Below are 25,327 nucleotides of genomic sequence, written 5' to 3' on the forward strand. Positions count from 1 at the left end.
ATCACAGCTAGGGGCTGGGGATGTGGCTCAAGCAGTAGCACACTCGCCTGGCATGTATGCGGCCCGGGTTCGATCCTCAGCACCACATACAAACAAAGATGTTGTGTCCGCCAAAAACTAAAAAAAAAAATAAACACTAAAATATCACATCTAGGGCTTGGGTTGTGGCTCAGTGGTAGAGTGCTCGCCTAACACATGTGAGGCCCTGACTTTGATCCTCAGCACCACATAAAAATAAATAAAATAAATGTATTTGTCCAACTATAACTAAAAAATAAATATTTTAAAAATTAAAAATAAATATTACATCTAGCTAGGCATGGTAGGGTATGCCTGTAATCCCAGCTACTTAGATGGTCAAGGCAAGAGGATCACAAATTTGGAGCCAACCTCAGAAACTTAGTGAGACATTGTCTTAAAGGGCTGGACACGTGGCTTGGTGCTGGGTTCAATCCTCTAGTAATACAAAACAAAAAATATCTGACAAATGACTACAAACAAATGACTAGAAAAATGAATTTAAAAAGAGGCAAAATATTTAAAAAGAAACTTCATGAAAGATAAATGGCCAATAAGAAAAAGAAAAATGCTAAATATCATTAGTCATCAATGAAATTATAATTTAAGACACAAGAAGAGGACTGAGGTTGTGGCTCAGAGGTAGAGCACTTGCCTAGCATGAGGCACTGGGTTCAATCCTCAGCACCACCTAAAATAAAATAAAGATATTGTGTCCACCTACAACTAAAAAAATAAAATGTAAAAAAAAAAAAAAAAAAAAAAAGACACAAGAAGATATATATCCATCAAATTGCTAAAATTAAGATGACAGACAATAATAAATGTCACCACCTAAAATTCTGGGGTTGTGGCTTAGTGGGAAAGGGCTTGCCTTGCATGTGTAAGGTTTGGTCCCCGGCACCACATTAAAAAATAAAACAAAATAAAGTTATTAAAAGAACACACTACATAACTACATTTACATAAACTCTATAGCCAAAAACTAAAGTATGATAGGAAAAAAATTAAAATATTCATTGGATCTTTGGGGTTAGGGATGGGAACTAGAAAGGGCAAGATAAAATTTCCTGAAATGGTGTTAGGAGTATACATTTTTTTCAGCCAGGTGTGGTGGCACATGCCTGTAATCCCAGCAGCTTGGGAGACTGAGACAGGAGGATCTTGAGTTCAAAGCCAACCTCAGCAAAAGTTAGGTGTTAAGCAACTCAGGAGACCCTGTGTCTAAATAAAATACAAAATAGGGCTAGGGAGATAGCTGTGTGGTCCAGTGCCTCGGAGTTCAATCCCCAGTACTAAAAAAAAAAAAAAGAGTATGTATCTTCTTTGTTGTTTGGGTCTGGGGACTGAACCCAGGGTGCTTTACCTTTGAGCCACATCCTGGGATGCTTTTCCATTGACTTACATCCCCAGTCCTTTTTTTTTTTTTTTTTTTTTAATTATAGATGGACATAATATCTTTATTTTGTTTATTTATTTTATGTGGTGGATTGAATTTAATTATTTTATTTGGTGGATTTTATATGAGGATCGAACCCAGTGCCTCATACGTGAGAGGCAAGCGCTCTGCCACTGAGCCACAATCTCAGCCCCCCCAGTCCTTTTTACTCTTGAGAGAGGGTCTTGCTAAAATGCCCAAGCCAGCCTCAAATATACAATCTTCCTGCCTCAGCCTCCCAAATTGGTGGGATTACAGAATTACAGGTTTATACCACCACACTCAGCACTGCATACCAGTAAAATAAAGGCATGCTGTCCATACACAACTATTAAAAAAAAAAAAAATACTGGATGGATAGATGGGTGGAAGACTGAACAGATACATCCTAACTGGTAACACCTTTTTTTTAAATTTATTTTTTAGTTATAGGTAGAGACAATAACTTTATTTTATTTTTAATATCTTTATTTTATTTTTATATGGTGCTAAGGATCGAATCCAGTGCCTCACGCATGGTAGGAGTGCGTTCTATCTCTGAGCCACAACCCAGCCCCTAACTGGAAACATCTGACAGAATGTAGATGATAATATTCAGGTACTGACTCTCAAATTCTTTCAACTTTGTTATTATGTCTGAAAATACTTATAATAAAATGTGTAGGAAAAATATGAAAGTGGTCAGTCACAAGAAAACAGAGGCCACACCTATAGTCACCACTGACACAGATCCTCAAAGCCAGAAATCCATTGCAGGAGGGCAAACTCACCTTATCCTTATAAGTATCAGGCAATGACTTGGCTGTCTCTGTGTCTTCAGGAAGATTGATATAAAATCCTAGGACATCCCCCTGTCCATAGCCAGAAGAGTAGTGTTTTCCAATAGATTGGTGAAATTTGGTTCCTTTTTTGCTTCTCCAAGAATAACTAAATTTATCATAACCCAGGGGAGCTTGAAGGTTACCTGTCTCAATAAAAAGACATATAGGAAATCAGAGGACTACAAGTGAACTCTGGTTTGCAAAAGGAAAAGATTCTACTCCTTTTTATTTTATATTATTTGTCAATTCTGTAAACTGCTTATAAACTATTTTTCAAAAGTATTCCAGAACTTGCAAATCAGCTAACCCTTCAGAAACTGAATTTTATGATAAACACAGCAGTCTTAAAACTAAGCCAGATAGGTCTAAATCTGTCTATCTGCTGTGATGTCCACAATATGGCCCCAGCTTACCTAGAGGCTGGGACCAACCCAGTCTGGCAGCAGTGTCTGGTGGCATCTCATCCACAGTGATTTCAAAGTACCAGGCACCTTTCCGCACTCCATGAGAAGCCCGAACCATGGAGTAGCCCTTCTCTCCAATCACAGTCAGACGGTCGTCAGAGATTTTTAACTGTGGAGCTGCAGTGATGGACATTAAAACAGAAGCCTTCAACTTATTTTCTGAGGAATTTAGAGACATAGCCCCTTACACTCAAGATAAGACAATAAAAGTCAGGAAAATCAGGTCAGATGTTCAAAATGTTAGTTCAGGAGTCGAAAATCTCAACACAAGATCCAGACAAAAGAGAAAGGAAAAAAATGTTAGGTTTTCTGTCTCTTTTCTTCTTTTTCTGTGCAGGGCTGGGGATCAAACCCAGGGCTTCTTGCATGCCAGGCAAGTGCTCTAACTGTGGGGAGCCATATCCCTAGCCTTTGGTCTTCTAGTTTTTATTAAATGTAATTATATTTAAGATAATAGGTTAAAATTACATTTCATATCCCCTAAAATATAACAAACCAATTGTAATGTGTTTGGATCCTGATTTGAATAAACAATCCTTTAGAAAACTTAACCTTTTTTTAGGTATTGGGAATTGAACCCAGGAATGCTTTACCCCTGAGCCACTTCCCAGCCCTTGCTATTTTTTGAGACAAGGTCTTGCTAAATTGCTTAATACTTTTCTAAGTTGCTGAGGTTGGTCTCAAACTTGTGATCTTCCTACCTCAACCTCCTGGGATTTACAGGTGTGTGCCACCACACCCAGGAAGATTTAACTTTCTAAGGTTTGATGTAGCTCAGTGGCAGAGTATTTGTCTAGCAAAATAAGAAAAAATATAACGTTTTATCTTAAAACAATTTCAGATATTTTTAAAATAGCAGAAGCCAATTGTGATGGTGTATGTCTCTTATTTTGAGCTATCCAGAAGGCTGAGGCAGGATGATAGAAAGTTCAAGGCCATACTCAGCAACTCAAGCAAGGCCCTGAGCAACTTCTAAAACCTGTCTCAAAATAAAAATAAAAAGGCAGCTGGGGTTGTGGCTCTGTGGTACAGCGTTTGCCTAGCATGAGTGAGGCACTGAATTAGATTCTCAGCACCACATATAAATAAATGAGTAAAATAAAGGCCCATCAATATCTTAAAAATAAATAAATAAATAAATAAATAAATAAAAGGACTAGGGATATAGCTCAGTGGTAAAGTGCCCCTGGGTTCCATCCCCAATAACAAAAACAAACAAATAAATAAAATTAAAAAGAGCTAGAAATGTAGCTCAATGGTAAAGTGCCCCTGGGTTCAATCCCTGACTGCAAAAACAAAAACAAAAAAAGGTTATAAGGAAATAAAGTCTTTCTCTACATGGCTGGTGGGAATGCAAATCAATAAAACTTTCTTTCTCTCTCTCTCTCTCTTTTTTTTTTTTTTTTTGCATTACTGGTGATTGATGCCAGGGCCTCAGGCATGCTAGGCAAGCACTCTTTCATGGAGCTACAGTCTCAGCCCTTTTAAAAATTTTATTTGAGCTGGGGATGTGGCTCAAGCAGTGGCGCGCTCACCTGGCATGCGTGCGGCCCGGGTTTGATCCTCAGCACCACATATAAACAAAGATGTTATATCCGCCAAAAACTAAAAAATAAATATTAAAAAATTCTCTCTGTCTGTCTCCCTCTCTGTCTCTCTCACCCCTCTCTTTAAAAAGAGAGAAAAAAATTTTATTTTGATAAAGGGTTTTGTTGGGTTGCCCAGGTTGGCCTTGAACTTGGGGTCCTCTTGCCTTATCCTTCCTAGTAGCTGGATTTACAAACATGTACCAACACATCAGACAAGTTTGTTTTTTTTTTTTTTTTAAGTACTTCCTTATTTTCCAACATCATAAGATGTTCCTGTTTAATCTTGTATTTTCTGAAACTATTCGTATGTATAGTAGAAATAATATAGGTAATTACCTATAACTATTCATCTAAGTCAGTTTTCTATTGTTAGAGAAATAAGTTACCAACAACTGAAGGGGAAAGGCTGGAATGACCCTCCTCTGTTGTTTGACTGAAATTTCAAGCATCAATATAAATTCATTACAGCCATTTGTTATGTGCAGGTAAGTATTCATACACATTATTTCTCAATTCTGACCACTGAGGGTGTCTAGAAGCATCAACACCCAATAATAGTGAGCATGCTCAGGTATTTGTTACAGCAAAATAAAACAGATGAAGATAATAGCTAACACCGAGATATTAATTTGTAAATGTTGTTTCCAATTAAAGAAAACAAGGCTCTGGGCTGGGGTTGTGGCTCAGAGGAAGTGCGTTTGCCTAACATGTGTGAGGCACTGGGTTCGATTCTCAGCACCACATAAAAATAAAATAAAGGTATTGTGTCCACCTATACTAAAAAATATATTTTTTTTTTTTAAAGAAAAAAGAAAACAAGGCTCCATGAAGAAGTAGTGATTACTAGGCCTGGGAATAGAAAACACAGATTAGTCAGGAAAATATTGTGAAGTCAGAAAGTAAGCAAGTACTTAAAAACAACAACAACAACAACAAAAAAGCTTATCTAAAGAACACAAGAAGCTGAATGTTGGTGGCTCATGCCTATAATCCCAGCAGTAGAGGATGAGGCAAGAAGATCACGAGTTCAAAGCCAGCCTCAGCAATTTAGTGAGGTCCTAAAGCAATTCAGCAATATTGTCTCTAAATAAAATATAAAAAAGGGCTGGGGATATGGCTCACTGGTTAAGTACCACTGGGTTCTAAAAACTCCCTGGTACTGAAAAAAAGAACACAAGAATCAACCTGAAGAAACTAAGCTGGATAATGTAAGCAACAAAATAATCAAAGTATTGGATTATACCCCACACAATAAAATATCTGAGTACATCCTAATATAACCAATTAAATAAATAAAATGAAGAAGGAAAAGAAGAAACAGAAAATCATATGGCAGGTATCCACAGAAATAATTATTACAGACAAGATCCACGGAAAAGTATTAAATTAGTGAAGAAAACTTTATGGAGAAATAGGATATTTGCACAGTCTCAAATTTCCCCCAAGGTATTTATTAATAATAAAAGGAAAGACAGTAAATTTACAGTTGAGAAGCCAACAGAATTATCTTAAGTAAATCACCATAGTCAATATAATCAATAAAAAAAATCAACATCATGAACCACATGAGATAATGCAATGAACAGTAATAATTTCTTTATTCTTCCTCAAATTGCATAACCTTAGTCTCATCATGAGAAAACATCAGACAAACCATCATTGAGGAACACTTGATAAAATCACCAATAAAAAGTATCATGGTCATGAAATGTAAGCAAAAGACATTAGTGGAAAAACTGGTAAAACTTAAATAAGGTCTTTAATTTGGTTAATTAGGCTAAGAATCTCTTATCATCTAAAATGCCTGGGACCAGAATTGTTTCAGATTTGGGAGATTTTCAGATTTGAGAATATTTGCAAGGACTTTATTTGGTTGGGCATCTGTAATACAAAATCCTAAATCTAAAATCCAAAACTTTTTTTTTTTGGTATGCGGTAGTGCTGGGGATTAAACCCAGGGCCTTGTGCATACAAGGTAGGCACTCTACCAAGTGAGCTACATCCCTAGTCCCTGAAATCCAAAACTTTTTGAGCTTCATGTTGGCAATCAAAAGGTTTCAGATTTCAGAGAATTTGGGGTTTCTGGATAAGGGAAGATCAATGTGTAGTATTTACAAATGTTAATTTCCTATGTTGATTAACTATGCTAGGATTGAATGTTACCATTAGGAGATAGTTGAAAGAGAAATTCTCTGTAACATTTTTTTGCAACTTTAAGTTTAAAAATCAGTTAAAAAATAATTTTTTTAAAAAAGATGTATAAAAAGGCTAGAACTTATTTAAAAAAAGAAAGAAAGAAAGAAAAGGACAGAGATGGAAATTATTCCTGTACATCCTGGCTAAGTCTAGTTAAAGATGAGGGGTAGGTACTGGTACTGAGATGTGTATTTAATCCTAGACTGGGCAAAGCAGGTGACAGCAGTTTATAGCAGCCCTGAGTTTATATGATCATTAATACCTTACATACCTCGATCATGTAGGGCTAACAAAACCCGTTCATACAAGCAGGCTCTGTAAAGATCTCCAGGAATAGGTTTTCCTGCCCAGCAGTCAAGTTCAAGTTTCTCAGGATCAGGAGCATGGGGATCAGGCTCAGCTAGAATATACCGATAGCCATCTTTGTTGAAGGGGTGCTCCAGAGGGTAGCCATGAGGGGGAAGACGCTGAGCAGAAAACAAAGGGTCACTGCAGAAAGGAAAAATAAAATTTGATGTCACATGCCTGTAATCTCAGGTACTTGTGAGGCTGAGGTAGGAGAACTGAAAAGTTCCATACCAGCCTGGGCAACATAGTTACACACCGTATCAAAAAAGAAAAAGAAAGTAAAACTGCTGTAGTTCAACAGCATTCTACTCTGTAATAAAGGCCTCTGATTTTTTTAGATCTCAGCTGGAACACACGAATCAAAATTAATTTTCATAACTCAGACCATCCTGCCCTCTGGAGGCAAAATAGGGAAATTAAAGGGATTAGCTTTATTTGGCAAAATGGTTTTGGTCACATTACTTATAGTCTATAGGGAATGGCAAGTGATTTGTCAGGGACTGACCACTCCTGGTGATTCTTAACCATAAACTCTTTGTTGTTTACAAAATTTGGCCAGTACATATTATTAGGGGAGAAAGGGGGAGTGATTTAGTGTGGGTTCCTTCAGTTATTATTACAAACGAATGAACAGAAGCTCAGATATGAGCACTTATTATCTATTGCTAGTCTAAATAAGAAGTGATCTGGATTCTACTGCTTCAACATTAGACAAAGGGAAGGGAAGAGATATGAGAGGAAAGAGGCACAAAGTTAAGGAGTTTGCATTTAGTTGTTTTCATTCCCTCTCCTCCATCCAAGCTTTCTCAAGGTGCTATAAGGGAATGTGATTTCCCAGGCTTATCACCAGAAGATGCTGCCTGGGTTCCCTTTCTGTAGTAACAAGTTCATAAAATAGCATACCTAGTCTGGGATTATTTTTGCCCTTCCAAAGTATTCAAGGCTTTAAAAAAAGGACAGATTTTCAGCATTAGACACTTGAGCAATGGAAAATACGGTTTCCTATGGTGGACTCTGCCAGCATCAAATATTCAAAAGGTGGTGGGTGGGGCAGTGATCTCCCCACCTCCGGGCCTTCTTGGTAGTCCCTGTAGTCCCTCCATCCTGCTGTTTGCGCTTAGCTCCTCTTCCTTTTCCACTGCTTCCTGCTGCAATTCCCCCTTTGAATAGAAGGCAAGATCACTTTCAACAGAGCTGCAATGGAAGTAGCAACGTGGATAGGGACTGACACACCCAATGTGCATTTGTGTAACACCACAGGAGGATTTCCTTCCTGAAAGCATATTGGCTTTCACACTCCTTCTGAAACAATCTGCTGAGGTGTCTCACAGCCCAGAACACTGGGTTTTGTCAGTAATCTCAAATGAACCTAGCACTAATGATACCTGTGTTACATCTTCTATCTTCCTTTCTTAAAAAACTGAAAATACTAGTATACTTTGAGGATGTAACACAAATGTATTTACACTCATTCAGATTCCAAGCACCTACGGCTAAAAAGATTGAAAACAATTGCGTAGATGTTTCCCTCCCCCCTCCCAAATCAATACAAATATCTATAACGAAAATGTCCTCACTTTAGGTCAATGTTCACTTGCTTGAACTGTACAATATATTTCATAAACATAATAGAAGCACAATATTTGCTAAAGCACTTAACTTGAATATCTAAGAAAACAAAAGTACATCAAACATGGAAAACAGAAACAGAAGTACTAAAAAGGTGTTTCTCTCCAGTGCTGCTAGACATTATTATGATTGTATATGACACAATACGGAGGCTTTAAATTCAGTAGGCAATTTTTAGTTGCATACTCATTTGTCAATGTTTCAGATTGCACAAGTACATGGATAAAATTCAAGCTAAACAACTCTGGCTTGTGAAGTTATGGGCAAATAATATTAACAGATAATTTAATTTACTTTATACATATATACACACACATATGGTTTTGTTTTGTTTTGGTGGTATTGGGGATTAAAAACAGTGAATCTAGTGAGGGCTCTACCACTGGGCCACACCACCAGCTCTGATAAATTTATATATTTTAAACAAAAAATTCAGCTCTATACTGAGGGCACAAGGAATATTACCTTGTGTATTTCTGAAACAGGTACTTTGGAATTTTGTCCAGTTCTGTAATTTTTGTCCAGTTCTATTATTCCTCTCAATTAGTTTGTTCCCTCTTGCAAAAAATGTCCTTGAACTGCAGGAAAACACCTTTACGTAAACAACTGCATAGAGTACTATATGTAAATTTGGGGCAAGCTTGGAAATTATCAGCAGTTCTGCTGCAATAAAAAGAATCAAGACATTGAGGGTAGGTCATATTCTACATACACAGGACCAGACTTAATGCAGAATTTCCTTTTATGAACAAAGTAGATGTTATTCCTATTTCTCATAAAAGGTTAAATGTTAAACTGTTATAATGTCATTATCATCAATCAAAAAAGCCATTAAGGTTTTTTCCCCTCCTCCTAGTACTAGGGAGTGAACCCAGGGCCTCATGTATGCTAGGCAAGTGCTGGACCACTGAGCTACATCCCTAGCCCTTTTCCTTTAAATTTTTATTTTGAGACAGGGTCTAAGTTGCCCAGGTTAGCTTTGAGCTTGTGATCTTCTTGCCTCAGTCTGCCATGTAGCTGGGATTACCAACATACACCACAACACCTGGTTTAAGTTTTTAAAATAGTCATTTCCAGAACTGGGGCTGGGTATCAGTGGCAGAGTGCTTGCCTAGCACGTGTGAGGCACTGGGTTCGATTCTCAGCACCACATATAAACAAATAACAAAGTCTCACTGAGTTGTTAGCACCTCACTTTTGCTGAAGCTGGCTTTGAACTCATATTCTCCTGCCTCAGCCTCCTGAGCCTCTGGGATTATAGGTGTGCATCACCACGCCCAGCCCATTTCAATTATTTTAAGAAAGAAGTTTTAGATCTATTCTGAACAAAAAGTGTAATACTAAGGGAACTTCTGGCCATGTTATGCAGAATATGACAGCATACAAGCTTTTAATTACTAACATTAAACTGGAACTACTATTTCATATTAAAGTGCTATTGCCACCACTTTCACAATGCTTTAAAATTATTTAGTTTTAGCTTCTACCACAACTCAGCAAAAAGCATTTTCCAAACCACAAAATACTTAAGTCTGAGAGGCTGAAAGAAGACAGAGGAGGAATTCACCTCCAAAAGTGGCTCCACCTGTAAGAACAGAAGTGGCACCATGTATTTGTCAAATTTTAACAAGTAAACAGGAAAACATGGTGTAAAAAGATAAACAACACGCCTAGATATTTCCAACCCATCTAATAATTGCAGAAAGGACTAAATATTTAAGATTTCCCATTCCAGAAGACAAGTTATGACACCATGTGTCAGAGAATAGTCTAGCTACTTTCCAGCCACCCTAATTCTCATAAATACCATTAGTAATAAACAGCATTTCCCATTAGATGGGTTACCAAACAAAAAAACCATGCTGAAGCAGGTGATCCATACATTAGCATTGATATATGAATATGTTGATGTTTCAGGCAAGAAAAATTAGAAGACTGACACAGGAAGCTTGTTAAGTAATAGCTAAATTGCGGAAAAAAGGGTGGAGAGCAACTGAATCCTTCTAAATTAAGTGTTAGTTATGAAGATACAGATGGGAAGTCTACTAAAAATACAGTAAATCTGACCTTTAAATTGTACTTTGTTGTATACTAAATTTGCTTCACATAAGATCAAACTGAGGTAAATTGAAAAAAGTTCTCCTCTATTACTATTTGCAAAATTCTTGTCTAGCTCCTAAAAATTGAGTTTTAGATTTTAAGGGTCTTAGTAAATACACAGGTTAAGAGAAAACCCAAAGAATGCCCAACTCTAGACACATGTAGATTCAACAGCTTAAAAATATTTCAACAGTAAGACATTTAAACACTTACCATTTAGATTCCCACTGGTAGACACAGTACTACTTTGTTTCTGGTTGTCATAAGCAGGACCAATGTTACTAAGATCCTGAAAGGAAAAATATCTAAATTAAAAAAGGAGGCTACATTCAGTAGTAGAGCACCTGCCTAGCATATGCTAGACTCTGGGTTCAATTTCCAGAACAACAAAAAAGAGAATAAAAAGAAAAAGGAGGGGCCAGGCATGGTGGCACACATGCCTGTAATTCCAGCAACTTGGGAGGATGGGGCAGGAGGATTGTCAAGTTTGAGGGCAGCCTCAGCAGTTTATTGAGATCCTGTCACAAAATGAAAAATAAAAAAGGACTAGAGGGCTGGGGATGTGGCTCAAGCGGTAGCGCACTCGCCTGGCATGCGTGCGGCCCGGGTTCGATCCTTAGCACCACATACAAACAAAAGATGCTGTGTCCGCCGAAAATTAAAAAACATAAATATTAAAAAATTCTCTCTCTTTAAAAAAAAAAAAAAAAAAAAAAAAAAAAAAAAAAGGACTAGAGATATAGCTCAGTACTAAAGCACCCCTGGGTTCACCCCCTCACCCCGCAAAAAAAAAAAAAAGGAATGGTGATGAATGGCAATTAACCAATCAACTGGAGTAGAGGTAGAGGGTACATGGCAAATTGGAAAGCCTCCAATTGACTCAGATTGAAATCAGGCCTAGTATGCTCAGATCTCATTTTACAAGAGACAAAACCTGAATTTATGTGAAAACTCAAACTTTCAAAGATAGCAAATAAGTCTTTGGTTACAGCTACTAAGAAAATTGAGGTAGAAGGATTACCTGAGCCCATGAGTGCCAGGCCAACCTGGGCTACATAGCAAAATCCCACTTCAAATCAGACACTTGAAAGTACAGCCCCAAGATCTGACTTACTTAGTTGCCACATGTGATCTCTGCCATTGAACAAAGAGTTAAAATTCTCTTTTTAGGGCTGGGGATGTGGCTCAAGCAGTAGCGCGCTCGCGTGCGGCCCGGGTTCGATCCTCAGAACCACATACAAAAAAAGATGTTGTGTCTGCCAAATACTAAAAAATAAATATTAAAATTCTCTCTCTCTCTCTTTCTAAAAAAAAAAAAAAAATTCTCTTTTTACTGCTATGCTAAACAAACAATACAAATTCTTTTTCACAATAATTTTTTCTTTACAGCGTTGTTTTCAAGAGCAAAATCTCAGATAGCAGGAAGAACAGAAATAATTTGGAACCATGCATTTATGCAATACATGTGAAGAAATCAAAACATTAAAAAAGAAAAATGATGCTGCATGTGATGGCACATGCCTGTAATCCCAGTGGCTCAGGAGGCTGAGCAGCAATGGGCGCAGCGCTAAGCAACTCAGTGAGACCCTGTCTCAAAATAATATACAAAAGAAGGCTGGGGATGTGGCTCAGTTGTTGTTGAGTGCCTCTGAATTCAATCCCCAGTACCAAAAGAAGAAAAAGATGTATCAACAATGTTTATTTGGCTGGAAGCAGTAGCGCATGCCTGTAATCCCCAAAACTTGGGAGGCTGAGGCAGGAGGATCAGGAGTTCAAAGCCAGCCTCAGTAATTTAGCGAGCAACTCAGTTACATCCTATCTCTAAATAAAATACAAAATAGGGCTGGAGATGTGGCTCAGTTGTTGAGTGCCCCTGAGTTCAATCCCTGGTACTCCCAGGGAAAAAAAAAACAAAAAAAAAAACAACAAAATGGGTGGTGGTTATAGTTCTGTAGTAGAGCACCCCTGGGTACAATCCCTAGTGCCACACATACACACACACAAAATCCCATTAATTTGGAGTCCACATGTTATAGGCATATACTGGCAATGTTATGTGGCAAATAAATAAACAAAATCTGATTCCCTACCTATGTGGCTTAAAATTAAAAAGAGAATAAGAAGCATATTTTTTAAAAATATTTTTTAGTTATACATGGGCACAATATCTTCATTTTGTTTTTTTATTTTTATGTGGTGCTGAGGATGAACCCAGGGTCTCATTCGTGAGAGGCAAGTGCTCTACCGTGGAGCCACTTCCCCAGCCCCAAGAAGCATATTAATGTACCTGATCCAAAAGTCCAAATTTGGGGTAATCTTCTTCAGGGTCTTTACTTCCTGGATCAGGGTGTTCTTTCACCAAGAATACATCTCTTTCTTTACTCTAAAAGAAAACAGGACAGTAGTATTATTAATGGAAACTTTATACTTAAAGTATGGCAGAGGTGATCAATCACCAACTCCAAAAGAAAATAGGTATAGTTCCAAAAGATAATATTGTTTTTCCCTCTCATTAGAAAATACATGACCATCAAAAAATTCAAACAAAAGAGAAACTTAAAGAGAGCCAATCTTCCTTCCACTCCCCAGGGATGAGCACTATCAACAGCTTGCTACTGATTTCTCCCCAGGAGTTCTCTTTAATTCTAAGGACAATGTTTAGAACAAAGTTTTTTGTTTTGTTTCAAATCAAAGAACAAAAATGGTCTCCGATTTTAATATAAAGTTATTTATAAAAATACAGTGAACAAAAGGTCTCAGTATATGAAACTATTGTCGATATGAATGATATTCACTTAAGACAAAACAGGCAACTCACAAAGTTTACATGAAAAAACTAAAATTTACAATTACCTGCATCTCATAATTTCAAAAATTTAATATAAAATTACTCACATTTTCTTAGTAATCACATTATTTCACAATGAGACTGAACAGAATTTGTTACAAAGAACAGTGGTTTTCTAAATGTCAAGTCTAATCAACTTTAGTCTACTTACCATTGTTTTGACAATGTTATTTGGCCAAGTCATTTTCCCAGGTCTCTGTCTGGTCGTCATGCACTCCCAATATTTATCAATAAATGGTATAATATCCTAATTTTTAAAATAAAATATATTAAGACTTTTATAATTGCTTTCAAAGTTATGTTCACAAAACAGAGAAAACAGCATTTTCAAGACCTTCTTAGAATCAAAAGAAACATTCATGTTCAACTTTTTAATCAGCGAACAAGTATTTAATTGCTTGGAAACAAGGTATAGATTATGAAATTTCAAACAAGTATACACAAATTTTAGTTATTAAGGCTTACAATCCAGTTGGAGGGGAAAATTCTGTCATATTACCTTGATTATCAAAAGGAAAATGCCTCTCAAATTATTATCTCCTGAGCTCTTATTTATTTGGTACTGGGATTGAGCCCATGGGTGCTTAACCATTGAGCCACAAACCCAGCCCCTTTTATATTTTGAGATAGGGTCTCCCCAAGTTGCTCAGAACCTTGCTAAATTGCTGAGGCTGGCTTTGAACTCATAATTCTACTATCTCAGCCTCCCGAGTCACTGGGATTATAGGTGTGCACCCTCCCACCCAGCTTGAGCTCCTATTTCTTCTACTTTCTTGTGACATCTTCTGGACATCAAAACTTTTTGGAACTAAAATATGCAACTCTGTATATTACCTCACAAATATGCAAAGCAGAATCTATCTTTGCTCTTAATACCTATCATAGATAACTCAGAAAAAAACTTTGACACCCTAAAGATATCCTTGTCTCTTCTTTCACAACCCCCACATCTAAAGTCACCAAATAAAATTTTAAATTTCAGAAACTTCACACCAATCAGGCCTCCCTCCTTTCCATCCCTAGTAAAAGTACAGTATTAAAGATCTGATTCTCTTATTCTTTGTGGTACTAACGATTGAACTCAGTTCAATTACAATTACAAGATGGATCAGGTGATCCATCACTAAACTACATCTCCAGCCTCTCTTATTTTATTGAGACAGGGTCTCACCAAGTTGCTTAGGGTCTTGCTAAATTGCCAAGGCTGGCCTTGAACTTGCAATCCTCTTGCTTCAGTCCCCAGAGTCTCTGGGTTACAGGAATGCGCAATCACACCCAGTTCTAGATTTGATTTTCTCAGCTGCTAAATGTGATCTTACTTATGTGGTGCCAAACAACATCTGACCTTAATCTGCTATCAAATTTTCCCCATATTAGAGTACCTTCAAAGTCTCATACTTTGAAAACATATCTTCAAAGGCTGAATCAGAGAAAGTCCAAGGGAAGCCTGAAATAGTATATATATTGCTCCCAAATGTAAGAGTTCAAAAGTTGATTAGGAGGGGCTGGGTTTGAGGCTCAGTGGTAGAGCACTTGCCTAGCATGTGTGAGGCACTGGGTTCAATCCTTAGCACCTATAATCCCAGTGGCCTGGGAGGATGAGGCTGAAGAATCACAAGTTCAAAGCCACCCTCAACAATTTAGCTTGACTATCACAAAATTAAAAAAAAAAAAAAAAAGGTCTGGGACTATTAAGTACCCCTGGGTTCAATCCCTTGTAGAAAGAAAAAGAAACAAACAAACCAACCAACCGACCAACCAATCTGATGGGGATATGTCAAAGTTTCAGTAGTCAGTGTGATAAAGCTACATTGATCAAATCTGGGATAATGTATAAGAAATCTAATAACAGACTACAATACAGTCCTGTGTTATTGTTCCTAACAATTGTGCCATGAACAAAACAATACAAGATTAAGTCAAGCATAAGAGAAAACGATGCAATTAATGGGCTAGGTAGGCATCAGAAGCATGAGGCTGCTGTCAGTTTAACACAACATACTGTTTTACAATCCACTTTTTGAGGAGGCCGGGGGCAGTACCTAGGGATTAAACCCAGGACTTTGTGCATGTTAGGCAAGCGCTCTCTACTTGAGCTACATCTCCATCCCAAAGTAGAGGTATACTCTAAAATAATGATAAAATCTGGGCATGGTGGCTATAATCTCAGCTACTTGGAAAGCTGAGCAAAGAGGATTGCAAGTTCAAGGCCAAACTTGACAATGTAGCAAAACCTGATATCAAAAAGGGTTCGGGATGTAGCTCATGGGTAGTGCACCCCTGGGTTCAATCATAATAAATCAATGAATTAAGATAAATTATGATAAAAACTATTATAAATACATAAATCAGTAACTATGATTTATTATCAAGTATTATGTACTGTACATAACTGTGCTATACTTCTATATAACTGGCAACATAGTTATATATGATATATATATATATCTTTTTTTTACTATGATCACTATATTTGTTTACACAAGCATCGCCACAAACAATTGTCTAGATGCTTCAAAATTTTAAATGTCAAAGTTGACACTTTTCATTGTTCATCAAAAGTAAAATAAATGGGTAAAGAACTTGTTTTAGATAAAAGACAAACATATTACAAATAAATATAAGGTGTAATCTTTTTTATTTTTTAATTTATTTTTTAGCCTTAGGTGGACAGAATATCTTTATGTTATTTTTATGTGGTGCTGAAGATCGAACCCAGTGCCTCACTCATGCCAGGAGAGTACTACTTGAGCCATATCCCCAGCCCCAAGGTGTGATCTTAATTGGATCCTGGATAGAGGAAACTGTGAAGGATATTAAGCAACAATAATATAGAGACATTCACATAATCACCTCCTGATTTGATATACTGAAAAACACACTTCCTCTGTAACATTCTGGTCTAAAATATTTAACCTGGCGGGCCACTGGTGGCACACGTCAATAATGCTAGCAGCTCAGGAGGCTGAGACAGGAGGATTGTGAGTTCAAAGCCAGCCTCAGCAAAAGCAAGGCGCTAAACAACTCAGTGAAACACTGTCTTTATTAAAAATACAAAACTGGGCTGGGGTTGTGGCTCAGTGGTTGAGTGCTCCTGAGTTCAATCCCTGGCACCAAAATAAATAAATAAATAAATAAATAAATAAAAATAACCTGAAGCCAACCATGAGGAAATATCAGATAAATGTAGACTGAGGATTATCATACCAGATAATTATCTAGACCCTTCAAAATTTTAAATGTCAGAGCAGATACCTCCCCATTGTCTGTCAAAAATTAAATAAACTGGTAAAGGATCTATTCTTAGATTAAAGATAAAAAATAATTATAACTAAATGGAAGGTGAGATCCCTGAAGAGAGGAAACAAAGAGGAATATTAAGAAAACAATAATGTTGAAAAACATGAATAAGATTAGATAATATTACTGCATCATCAACATTATTTTTTTTTACTATGATCACTATAATGTACTTTTACAACAGAATACTGGGTCAAGCACAATAGCTATAATTTTGCCTCATATAGCTTAGGGGGAAAATATAGATATATAGAGAAAAAGCAATGTGGCAAAATATTAACAAGGTTAATGTCCCCGAGTTCAATCTCCAGTATCAAAAATCCCCACAAAAGCCAAATTAGGCAGAGAAGATTTACCTCAGACCTGATTATTATGGAATAGGCAGCAGTTTGTTTCTATAAGGCAACCAAAAGTATTTAAGTATTCACAATACTAATAGTCAAGCCACATAGCATATACTAGGAAATCAGTAAATGATATAAAACAAAAAACAAGGTAACAACTGAATTTATATAGTCTTACTCATAAAAACTGGCTAGAAAGTACTTGTTGTTAAAGAGTATTAGAAGTCCCATCTGAGTCTATGGCATAATTGCAATTATGTTAATCCATTTCTACCTTATCTTTGGAGAACATTGTTTTTGGATGTTCATCCTGTGTTCGAGACTGCCATGTTAGGTTGGCCAAAGCACTAAGGCACATTTCCTTTAAATCTATAAGAAACAAAAAGGAAAAAAGCTATCTATAAAATTACATTTCTGTCACCAAGGGAATACTCAACAAAATGGTTCACAAGATACAATTAGAGTTAGAGCAGCTTTAAAAAGCAGAGTTATTATTTGATCTAAAATGGGTGACAGCAATTATTCAGACCTATACCGCAACTGGATTCTACCAGCTATGATGTAAAGGTCTTCTGAGTCTGCTAAGCCCAGATCCCTTTTCTTTTACAGTGAACAGTCATTTTGAAATACTCCAGAGTTGTTCTTACTTGCTTGCTTCCGGAGGAAATAAGTATTTCCACTATGATGGCACACGTTGCAATGGAAACTGTAGTTGGTCATGAAAGGGAGACAGGATCTGTGGATTAGCCAAATTATACAAATCAGTGAACTTCTGAACACACATTTCTTTATGAGACGTAAATCAATATGAATTATTTCTCCTTGGTGCAGTTATATAAAAATATTGATATATTAATTGCTCTTAAAAATGGCCAGGTGAGGTGGTGCACAATTGTATTCCCAGAATTTGGAAGGCTGAGCAGAAAGATTAAAAGTTCAAGGCCAGCCTCAGTCACTTAGCAAGATCCTGCCTCAAAATTTAAAAAATATAAAAAGGACTGGGGAAGTACCTCAGTGATAAAGTGTCCCTGGGTTACATCCCCAGTCCCAACAAACAAACAACAGCAATTAAAAAAAACATGCAAAGTAATAATTGACAAAGAAATGAGGATTGTGTTTTCTACAAATATCAGGATTCTTGTGTCACAGAAAAATAAATAAAACATTATCTACCACAGTGGACAATGCAGCACCTAAAAGTTCTAACTGGCATCTTGTCCATGTTAGATATCTTTTTTTGAGCACATAAAGAGTTCACCAGACCAGCTGCAGAAGACAAAGTAGTCTAAGACACAGTTCTTTAAAGTGTCAATAACATCACTGGAAAGGGCAGACAGAATTATGAAAAGATTATTCAGGCAGACAACAATCACAAAACATATGCTTAATTACCAGGTGAATTCTACAAATGATAATATAGTCCATAAGAGTTCGAAGGACCCAAGTAGTACATTCAGGTTTAGGAATTAGAAAAATTTGTCAAGACGGTTTAAGAACTGAATTTGAAAAGATGAGTGATTTTTGGACAGATGAACTACAGGTAGGGTTGAAAAAATTCAAGTTAGGAGGAGGGGGCAAAGTGGCATAAAGAAGTCTGTTTAGGACAGGATGTGTCCAGGATATGATTTAAAAAAAAAAAAAAAAAAAAAAAGGCATGAGCAATTCTCAAAAACAAAACTCTGGAACCAGCCTAGGTGTCCATCAAAGGATAATGGAAAAAGAAAATGTGGTGTGTGCATATAATGGAGCTTTATTTAGCCATAAATAAAAACTAAATTGCTGGGCATGACTGATACATGCCTGTAATCCTAGCGGTAGCAGCTGAGGTAGGAGGATTATAAATTCAAAACCAGCTTTAGCAATTTAGTTGAGACCTTTTCTCAAAAAATTAAAAAGGATTGAGCATGTGTCTCAGTGGGCAAGTGCCCCTGGGTTCAATCACTAGTACCCAAAATTTTAAACATTAAAAAAGAAAGGAAGGAAGGAAGGAAAAAGAAAGAGAGAGAGAGAGAGAGAGAGAGAGAGAGAGAGAGAGAAACTAGATCATTTGCAGAAAAACAGATGGAACTTGAGGAGAATGTTAAGTGAAATAAATTTGCCAAGTGATACCACACCTATAATGTAAATGCACACACATAATCCCAGCAGCTCTGGAGGCTAAGGCAAGAGGATCCAGAACTCAAAGCCAACCTCAGCAATTTAGGGAGGCACTAAGCAACTCAGTGAGACCCTGTTTCTAAATAAAATATAAAAAAGGGCTGGGGATGTGGCTCAGAGATTGAGTGCCCCTGGATTTAATCCCAGGTACCAAAAAAAAAAAAAAAAAAAAAAAAAAAAAAAAAAATCCTAAAAGCTGAGTTTGCTGGGAAAAGGCCTGCCTCTTTGAAGGCAGAGAATAAGAAGGCAATGGGAGGAGAAAGACTGAATGTGGTAGAGATGTTGGTTTTGGAGATTACAGTGGGACAATGGGAAGGAAAGACTGAATATGACAGAGATATAGGAGACAACAGGGGAAACAGATGCACTAAAGAAAGGAAGTGAGTGGTAATTGTATTGGATGATTGGAAAAGCATGAGAGAGCTGGGTGGTTGTTTTTGCAGTACCAGGAATTAAACCTAGGGCCTTGGGTATGCTATGCAAGTACTCTACCATTGTGCTATATCTAGAGCCCCTAGAAGCTTAGTCTTACAAAGTAAAAGGAACAAAAGACCTTTAGTAAAAATGGTTTCAGTTGAAACATAATGTCACATTTACCTTGAACTCAAGCTAACTTAGGGTTTCCCCTAAAAAAAGAAGATTCCCAAATATGTGCTATTTACCAGATACCACTCAAGAAATTTAAGATTTTTTTTTTTTTTTTTTTTGGTATTGAAGACCAAAACCAGAGCACTCTACCAGTGAGCTATGTCCCCACCTCTTTTTATTTTTTGATACTGATTCTCACTAAATTGCCCAGGCCATCTCAAACTTCTGATCCTCCCACTTTAGCCTCCTGAGTCACTGGGATTACAGGCCTAGAACTTCAGTTAAGCATTATGATAAACTCAATTATGGAAGGCAAAGCTTCACACTAAAGATACATAGTTATTTTAAAACAAAAACAATTAGGTTTCAGAGAAGCTTTTTTTTTCATATCCTGTTAGTTTATATTCTCTCTGGCGTAAAGATAATCCATCCCATGTAGTTGGCTTTAGGTGTAATTTCTCAAATTCAGGTACAAAGTAGTCTCTCCAAAGTTACCAGAACTTTGAATTGTGGTTTGATTCATTCTTGGTTTGCTCCTACTTATCTCTCCAGTAAATTTCCATTACTAGGCTCTGAGGCCTTTCTAACTAGCCAGCCTTGCTGAAGGGGTGTGTTTTCCCTAGTGATCTTTTAACTAAGATCAACTCCTCCAGATCCCTCAGTATTTTTTCTTTCTTTTTTAAACACTATCTTAGGTCACCACTCACATGTTAATTGTACATTAGCATTTCTAAAACTCACTTTAACTTTTTTAACAGTCAAGCATACAATAAATTATAAAAGAAGGTATTTTTCAGAACATTTAAGGGGAATCAACTAAAGAAAAATGTAGCCTTCTTATTTTGAGATAGAATTATTTAAATTTATTAGCAATAATATGGGCCATAAAAAATATTACTGAGGGTGGGGAAAGTGACTCAGGGTGCTTGCCTGGCACGTGTGAGGCCCTGGGTTCAATCCCCAGTGCAGCAAAATACAAAAAAAAAAAAAAACTTTTACTGAGAGCCAGTAACACTGAGTCAGTAATGCTCACCTGCTAGCTGTTGATCAAGTCACCAAAATAAGAAGCCTTTCATTCTCCCCCTTTTATATCAATCATAATATGATTTTAATTCATTAGAAGAGGTGCATGTCTAGAAACAGGTTTTGCTGAGGGGACAGCACAAGATACCCAAAGGAATGAGTTAGAAGTAAAAAGGCTGGCTCAGGCATGAAAAGCACTGACCATCTCTCTCTCTCTCTGTGTGTGTGTGTGTGTGTGTGTGTGTATTTGCTGGGTATCAAACAAAGGTCCTGTGCATGAAAAGCACTGACCATCTCAGTGTGTGTGTATGTGTATTTGCTGGGTATCAAACAAAGGTCCTATGCATTTTAAGCAAGCATTCTTCCACTGAGGTACATTCCTAGTTCCTCAATTTTTTCACAATGGGCTTTATTCACCATATACACCAAATCCTTTCTAAAAAATCCAAAACACCCAATACAAGGCTTAAATGATACTGTCTCATATTTGCTTATATAATACTTTCCAACTGCAAAGTTTTATTTCTCAATCAAATTGTAAGCCCAAAATCAAGAGACAAAATCCACTGGCATGCCCTCAATAAGTAGAAGATATGCTAAGGGAATTAAAACAATTCCTTATTCAATATCCTATTCACTATATAGGGGTTAGGAGATAGGAAATATATGCATTTATTTTGCCTAAAAACTATCCAACTATTGAACATGTTGAGATTTACCTTAGAAATAAATTCTTACAAGAGTAAAAGTACTCACGAAGTATCTATGCCAAAGGTGTCTGCTGTGAACCATTTTGTACATATCCCGCACTGCAATTCCACCTCTCCCAACTGTCTGCCGTTTTCTTCATCCACGGAGCCTGCCTGAGTATCCATCACCTCTGAAGTATCCCCAGCACCTTCCTGTGTACACAGAACAATTAGAATCAAATTAAGTTGGCTTGACTGCATTTTTGGTTCACTTAAAAATTTAAAAACAGGGGCTGTGGATGTAGTCCAGTGGCACAGTACTTGTGTTGTAAGCACAAAGCCCTGGGTTCAATCCTCAGCACCACAAAACAAAATTTATTTTGCCTCGCAAACATCCAGAAAGAAATACTTACTAGCGTATCTTTTCCATTAGAGGATTCTGTCTCCAAACCACCACTTACATCAACCAAGTTTGCATCCCTGTAAGATAATGAACGCACTCAAGTAAGAATTTTCAAGAGAAACAAACCTCACAATGCCAAGTCCCAAAGATGATCATCAAAACATGGCTGAGCTGGGCGCGGTGGCGCACGCCTGTAACCCCAGCGGCTAGAGGCTGAAACTGAAGGATCGCGAGTTCAAAGCCAGCCTCAGCAACTTAGCGAGGCGCTAAGCAACTCAGCGAGACCTCGTCTCTAAATAAAATACAAAAAAAGGGCTGGGGATGTGATTCAGTTAAAGCGCCTCTGGGTTCAATCCCCGTTACAAAATGAAAGAAAATACAGCTGAACTTATTCACTCTTATAGTTTTTCCAGCTAAACTGGATCTGGACTAGATGCCCAGGATTACTATTAGGATACTAGGAAGAATGTGGTCAAGACAGACTAAGGTTCTTAGAATACTAAGACGTCTACTCGAGCAACCCAATTAGACAAGTCTGGATGAGCTGGTCATAGGTGAGATTCACAGAGATGCAATTCTCCCACTCTGTTGCCGAAAGGACCGTTACTTTTCCCAGTCTGGCACTGCAAAGTGATTTCCTTCCTGGAGTATTTGAGGATCTCCTGCAGGAAAAGAGAGCTAACAGCCTCCTATGGGGTACGGAGCCAAAGACAGGACAAGGTGCTCGGCTCTTACCTAACGAGAAAGGTGAGCAAAGGGGCGTGGCCTTAAATAGAGTTCGGAAGGGAAGCGCCAAGCCGAGGGCGGGATTACCCTCGTAGAGGGGGCAGGGAAAGTCGAGCCGTTGGCCTCAAGGTCCAGGTTCTGAGAGCGCGGGTAGGAGAGTTCCCGGGAGCCGCGGGATTGCGAGAGAATTCTGTGTCCTCAGGCCGCAAGACGTCTTACCCGCTTTCAGCCTCTCCAGAACTAGGCTCAGTCGCCGGAGCAGCAGACGTCCCCTCTCCGGCCGGAGTGGCTGCTACCGCTGTCACCGGTTTCGTTTCTCCCTCTTCTGCCGTTATTGCATTTGCTGCCGCTACAGGGCCGGGACCCGATCCCGGGCCGGGTCCGGTTCCCGCCGCCGCCATCACGGCCGCCTCCCAGTCTTCTCGCGAGAACACTTCCGCCGTATCGCGCGAGCTGCTCCCTGGTTCTGTACTCTTCAAGTAGTAAAGCCCACTGGGAGGTCCACGACTTGCCAGAGGACTATGCAGTCCAGACCTAGCCGCTTTAAGGACAGGCGGGCGGGGCCGCGGCCCCTGCGGTTGTCATTGTTAGCGCCAAGTGAAGGCGGAGGAGGCTCGTTAGTGTGGTTTATAATAATATTTACTGCATTTCAGGGATGAATGCTGCATGGCTAAGACTGGACGTCACAATGCAGACGAGGTGCTAGCTTGTAAACGCTGCTCGCGGTTTAATGTGTGAGGACGAGCGCTCACTGCCCGGGCCTGGTGTACTTTGTTGTACTGCCTAGTGGTCTGCCACTTTGAGCACGTTTCCAGATGACCTTTAGAGCTGGAAATATAGAGACTAATTGCAGAGCCCAAACGAGAGTGAGTGTAGTGTCCAGGCCGGAGAGACCAGGCGTAATGTGTGCACTAGAGGCTCCAAGCAGCTTATTGTGAAAAGAGGAAAACGAAGGCCCGGACTCAGGGAGCCCGGTAGTAGAGGTCTTCGTTTAGAAAAGTTTTGGTGCTTAGCGGGGAGTGAGTGGGGGACGGACTCAAGAATTTGATAAATCATTGTTGGTAGCTGGTAGTTGAGATCACTGGAGTGAATAGAAGCGCATTCGGAGTCAAGTCTCCAAACTCGAGGTTATAGACCTCTAGGAATATTGGGGCCAGAGTTTTCAGGAAATCAGTGTTTAGATAGATCCCATTTTCTAAAAAAGTTGCCAAAGGATACACTGTCCTCTCACTTTACAGAAAAAGACCTGCTGGGCACGGTGGTACACACCTGTAATCACAACTACTCAAGAGACTGAAGTAGGAGCATAGCAAGTTCGAGGCCAGCCTGGGAACTTTACTAGACCCTGTCTCAAAAAAAGGAGGGGGGGACTGGCGGGGCCCGGCTAGGGAGGGAACTCAGTGATTGAGTGGGTAGAATGCCTTGGGCTCAATCCCCAGTACAAGGGAGGCTCCAAGGCAGACCCAGTTAGTAGTCTACACTGGAGATAGTAAAGTGGTCTTAATGTCTTTACCAAGACTTCTCAGTGTGTCCAGAATAGGTTGTTCTCCAGCCTGGCACGGTGGCAATGCCTGTAATCCCAGTGGCTCCAGAGGCTGAGGGAGGAGGATCAGGAGTTCAAAGCCAGCCTCAGCAAAAAGCAAGGCATTAAGCAATTCAGTGAGACCTTGTCTCTAAATAAAATACAAAATAGGGCTGGGGATGTGGCTCAGTGGTGGAGTGTCAAATCCTCAGTACCAAAAACAAAAAACAAAAACAAAAAAACAGAATAGATTGTTCCTGGAATAGGTTGTGCCCCAAAGGAAGATGCCTGCCTTGCATTCTTGCTGATCTGTTCCCCTATAATGCTCACATTCTGTTGCTGGATGTGACTTATGTAAACTGAGCCCATCTCCTCTGTTGTTACCAGCAGGGTGTCCAGTTGCCATCCAGATCCTTAGTGTCCTGAACAAAATTCAGCAGGCACACAAGTAACAAGCAAAGTACAGATTTATTGATGGTGAAAATGGAAGTTGCCCTCAGCCAAGTCAAAGAGAGGCTCAAGGCCTGGATGTCTGGAAATTAGCCTTTTGAATACTGACCTGTGAGGCAGTCTCTTCACTTTATGGACCTGATTGAAGACTTTACCCCATTTGCCCCCACTGTTACTTTATGATACCTGATTAGAATATTGTCCAGTCCACCCCACCACTGGTTACTTTAGAAAACCTAATTAGAATAATGCCCAATTTACTTTCATTGGTCATTTTAAAATACCAAACCTATGGCAGTTGTTGTCATGGTGATAAGCAGTCAATGGTAGGAGTTGTCATGGTTATGGGACTTACTCTAAACAAGGATATGACTTTTCTTCCTGTCTTGTCATCCATTGGCATCCTTCTTATATCTGCCTCCACCATCTTGGTGTCCCTGAACTCCAACCTAACATAACACCCTCACTTTCCCTTGGGCCTCTCCTGACTCAAGCATACTTCTCCTTGAAGGGTGCATGCAAAGGTTAGCAAAGCACAAGGATGAAATTTATAAAATTGCTGTTTCCATTCCAAATAAAGGGAAAGCGTTTCACAATAGAATTGGGGAAAGTTTGAATGCTTGTACTCAGGCACATGTCAGCAGTCTGTGAACTAATACTAGAGATGATTGTTT

At 38.5% G+C, this 25,327-nt stretch overlaps 1 protein-coding gene across 2 annotated transcripts in view; it reads right to left on the reverse strand.

Moving 5' to 3' along the window:
• Ash2l (ASH2 like, histone lysine methyltransferase complex subunit) overlaps window positions 1-23,093 on the reverse strand; it is a 31,063-nt gene extending 7,970 nt beyond the window's left edge. The window contains exons 1-13 of one of the 2 annotated variants that reach the window (XM_076853881.1): window positions 22,901-23,093; window positions 21,966-22,032; window positions 21,620-21,765; window positions 17,743-17,831; window positions 17,370-17,464; window positions 13,603-13,698; window positions 12,891-12,986; window positions 10,817-10,892; window positions 10,071-10,088; window positions 7,941-8,034; window positions 6,798-7,015; window positions 2,691-2,858; window positions 2,227-2,420 (exon numbers count right to left, since the gene is read on the reverse strand). In XM_076853881.1, the coding sequence (XP_076709996.1) occupies window positions 2,227-2,420; window positions 2,691-2,858; window positions 6,798-7,015; window positions 7,941-8,034; window positions 10,071-10,088; window positions 10,817-10,892; window positions 12,891-12,986; window positions 13,603-13,698; window positions 17,370-17,464; window positions 17,743-17,831; window positions 21,620-21,765; window positions 21,966-22,032; window positions 22,901-23,082 (1,539 nt within the window). In that variant the 5' untranslated portion in view covers window positions 23,083-23,093. The remainder of the gene's footprint in view (window positions 1-2,226; window positions 2,421-2,690; window positions 2,859-6,797; window positions 7,016-7,940; window positions 8,035-10,070; window positions 10,089-10,816; window positions 10,893-12,890; window positions 12,987-13,602; window positions 13,699-17,369; window positions 17,465-17,742; window positions 17,832-21,619; window positions 21,766-21,965; window positions 22,033-22,900) is intronic. The other variant, XM_076853882.1, reaches the window with a different exon arrangement.
• Window positions 23,094-25,327: the final 2,234 nt, after the last annotated feature.

The sequence above is a fragment of the Callospermophilus lateralis genome, chromosome 4 (assembly GCF_048772815.1).
Source record: "Callospermophilus lateralis isolate mCalLat2 chromosome 4, mCalLat2.hap1, whole genome shotgun sequence".
Classification (NCBI taxonomy): Eukaryota; Metazoa; Chordata; class Mammalia; order Rodentia; family Sciuridae; genus Callospermophilus; species Callospermophilus lateralis.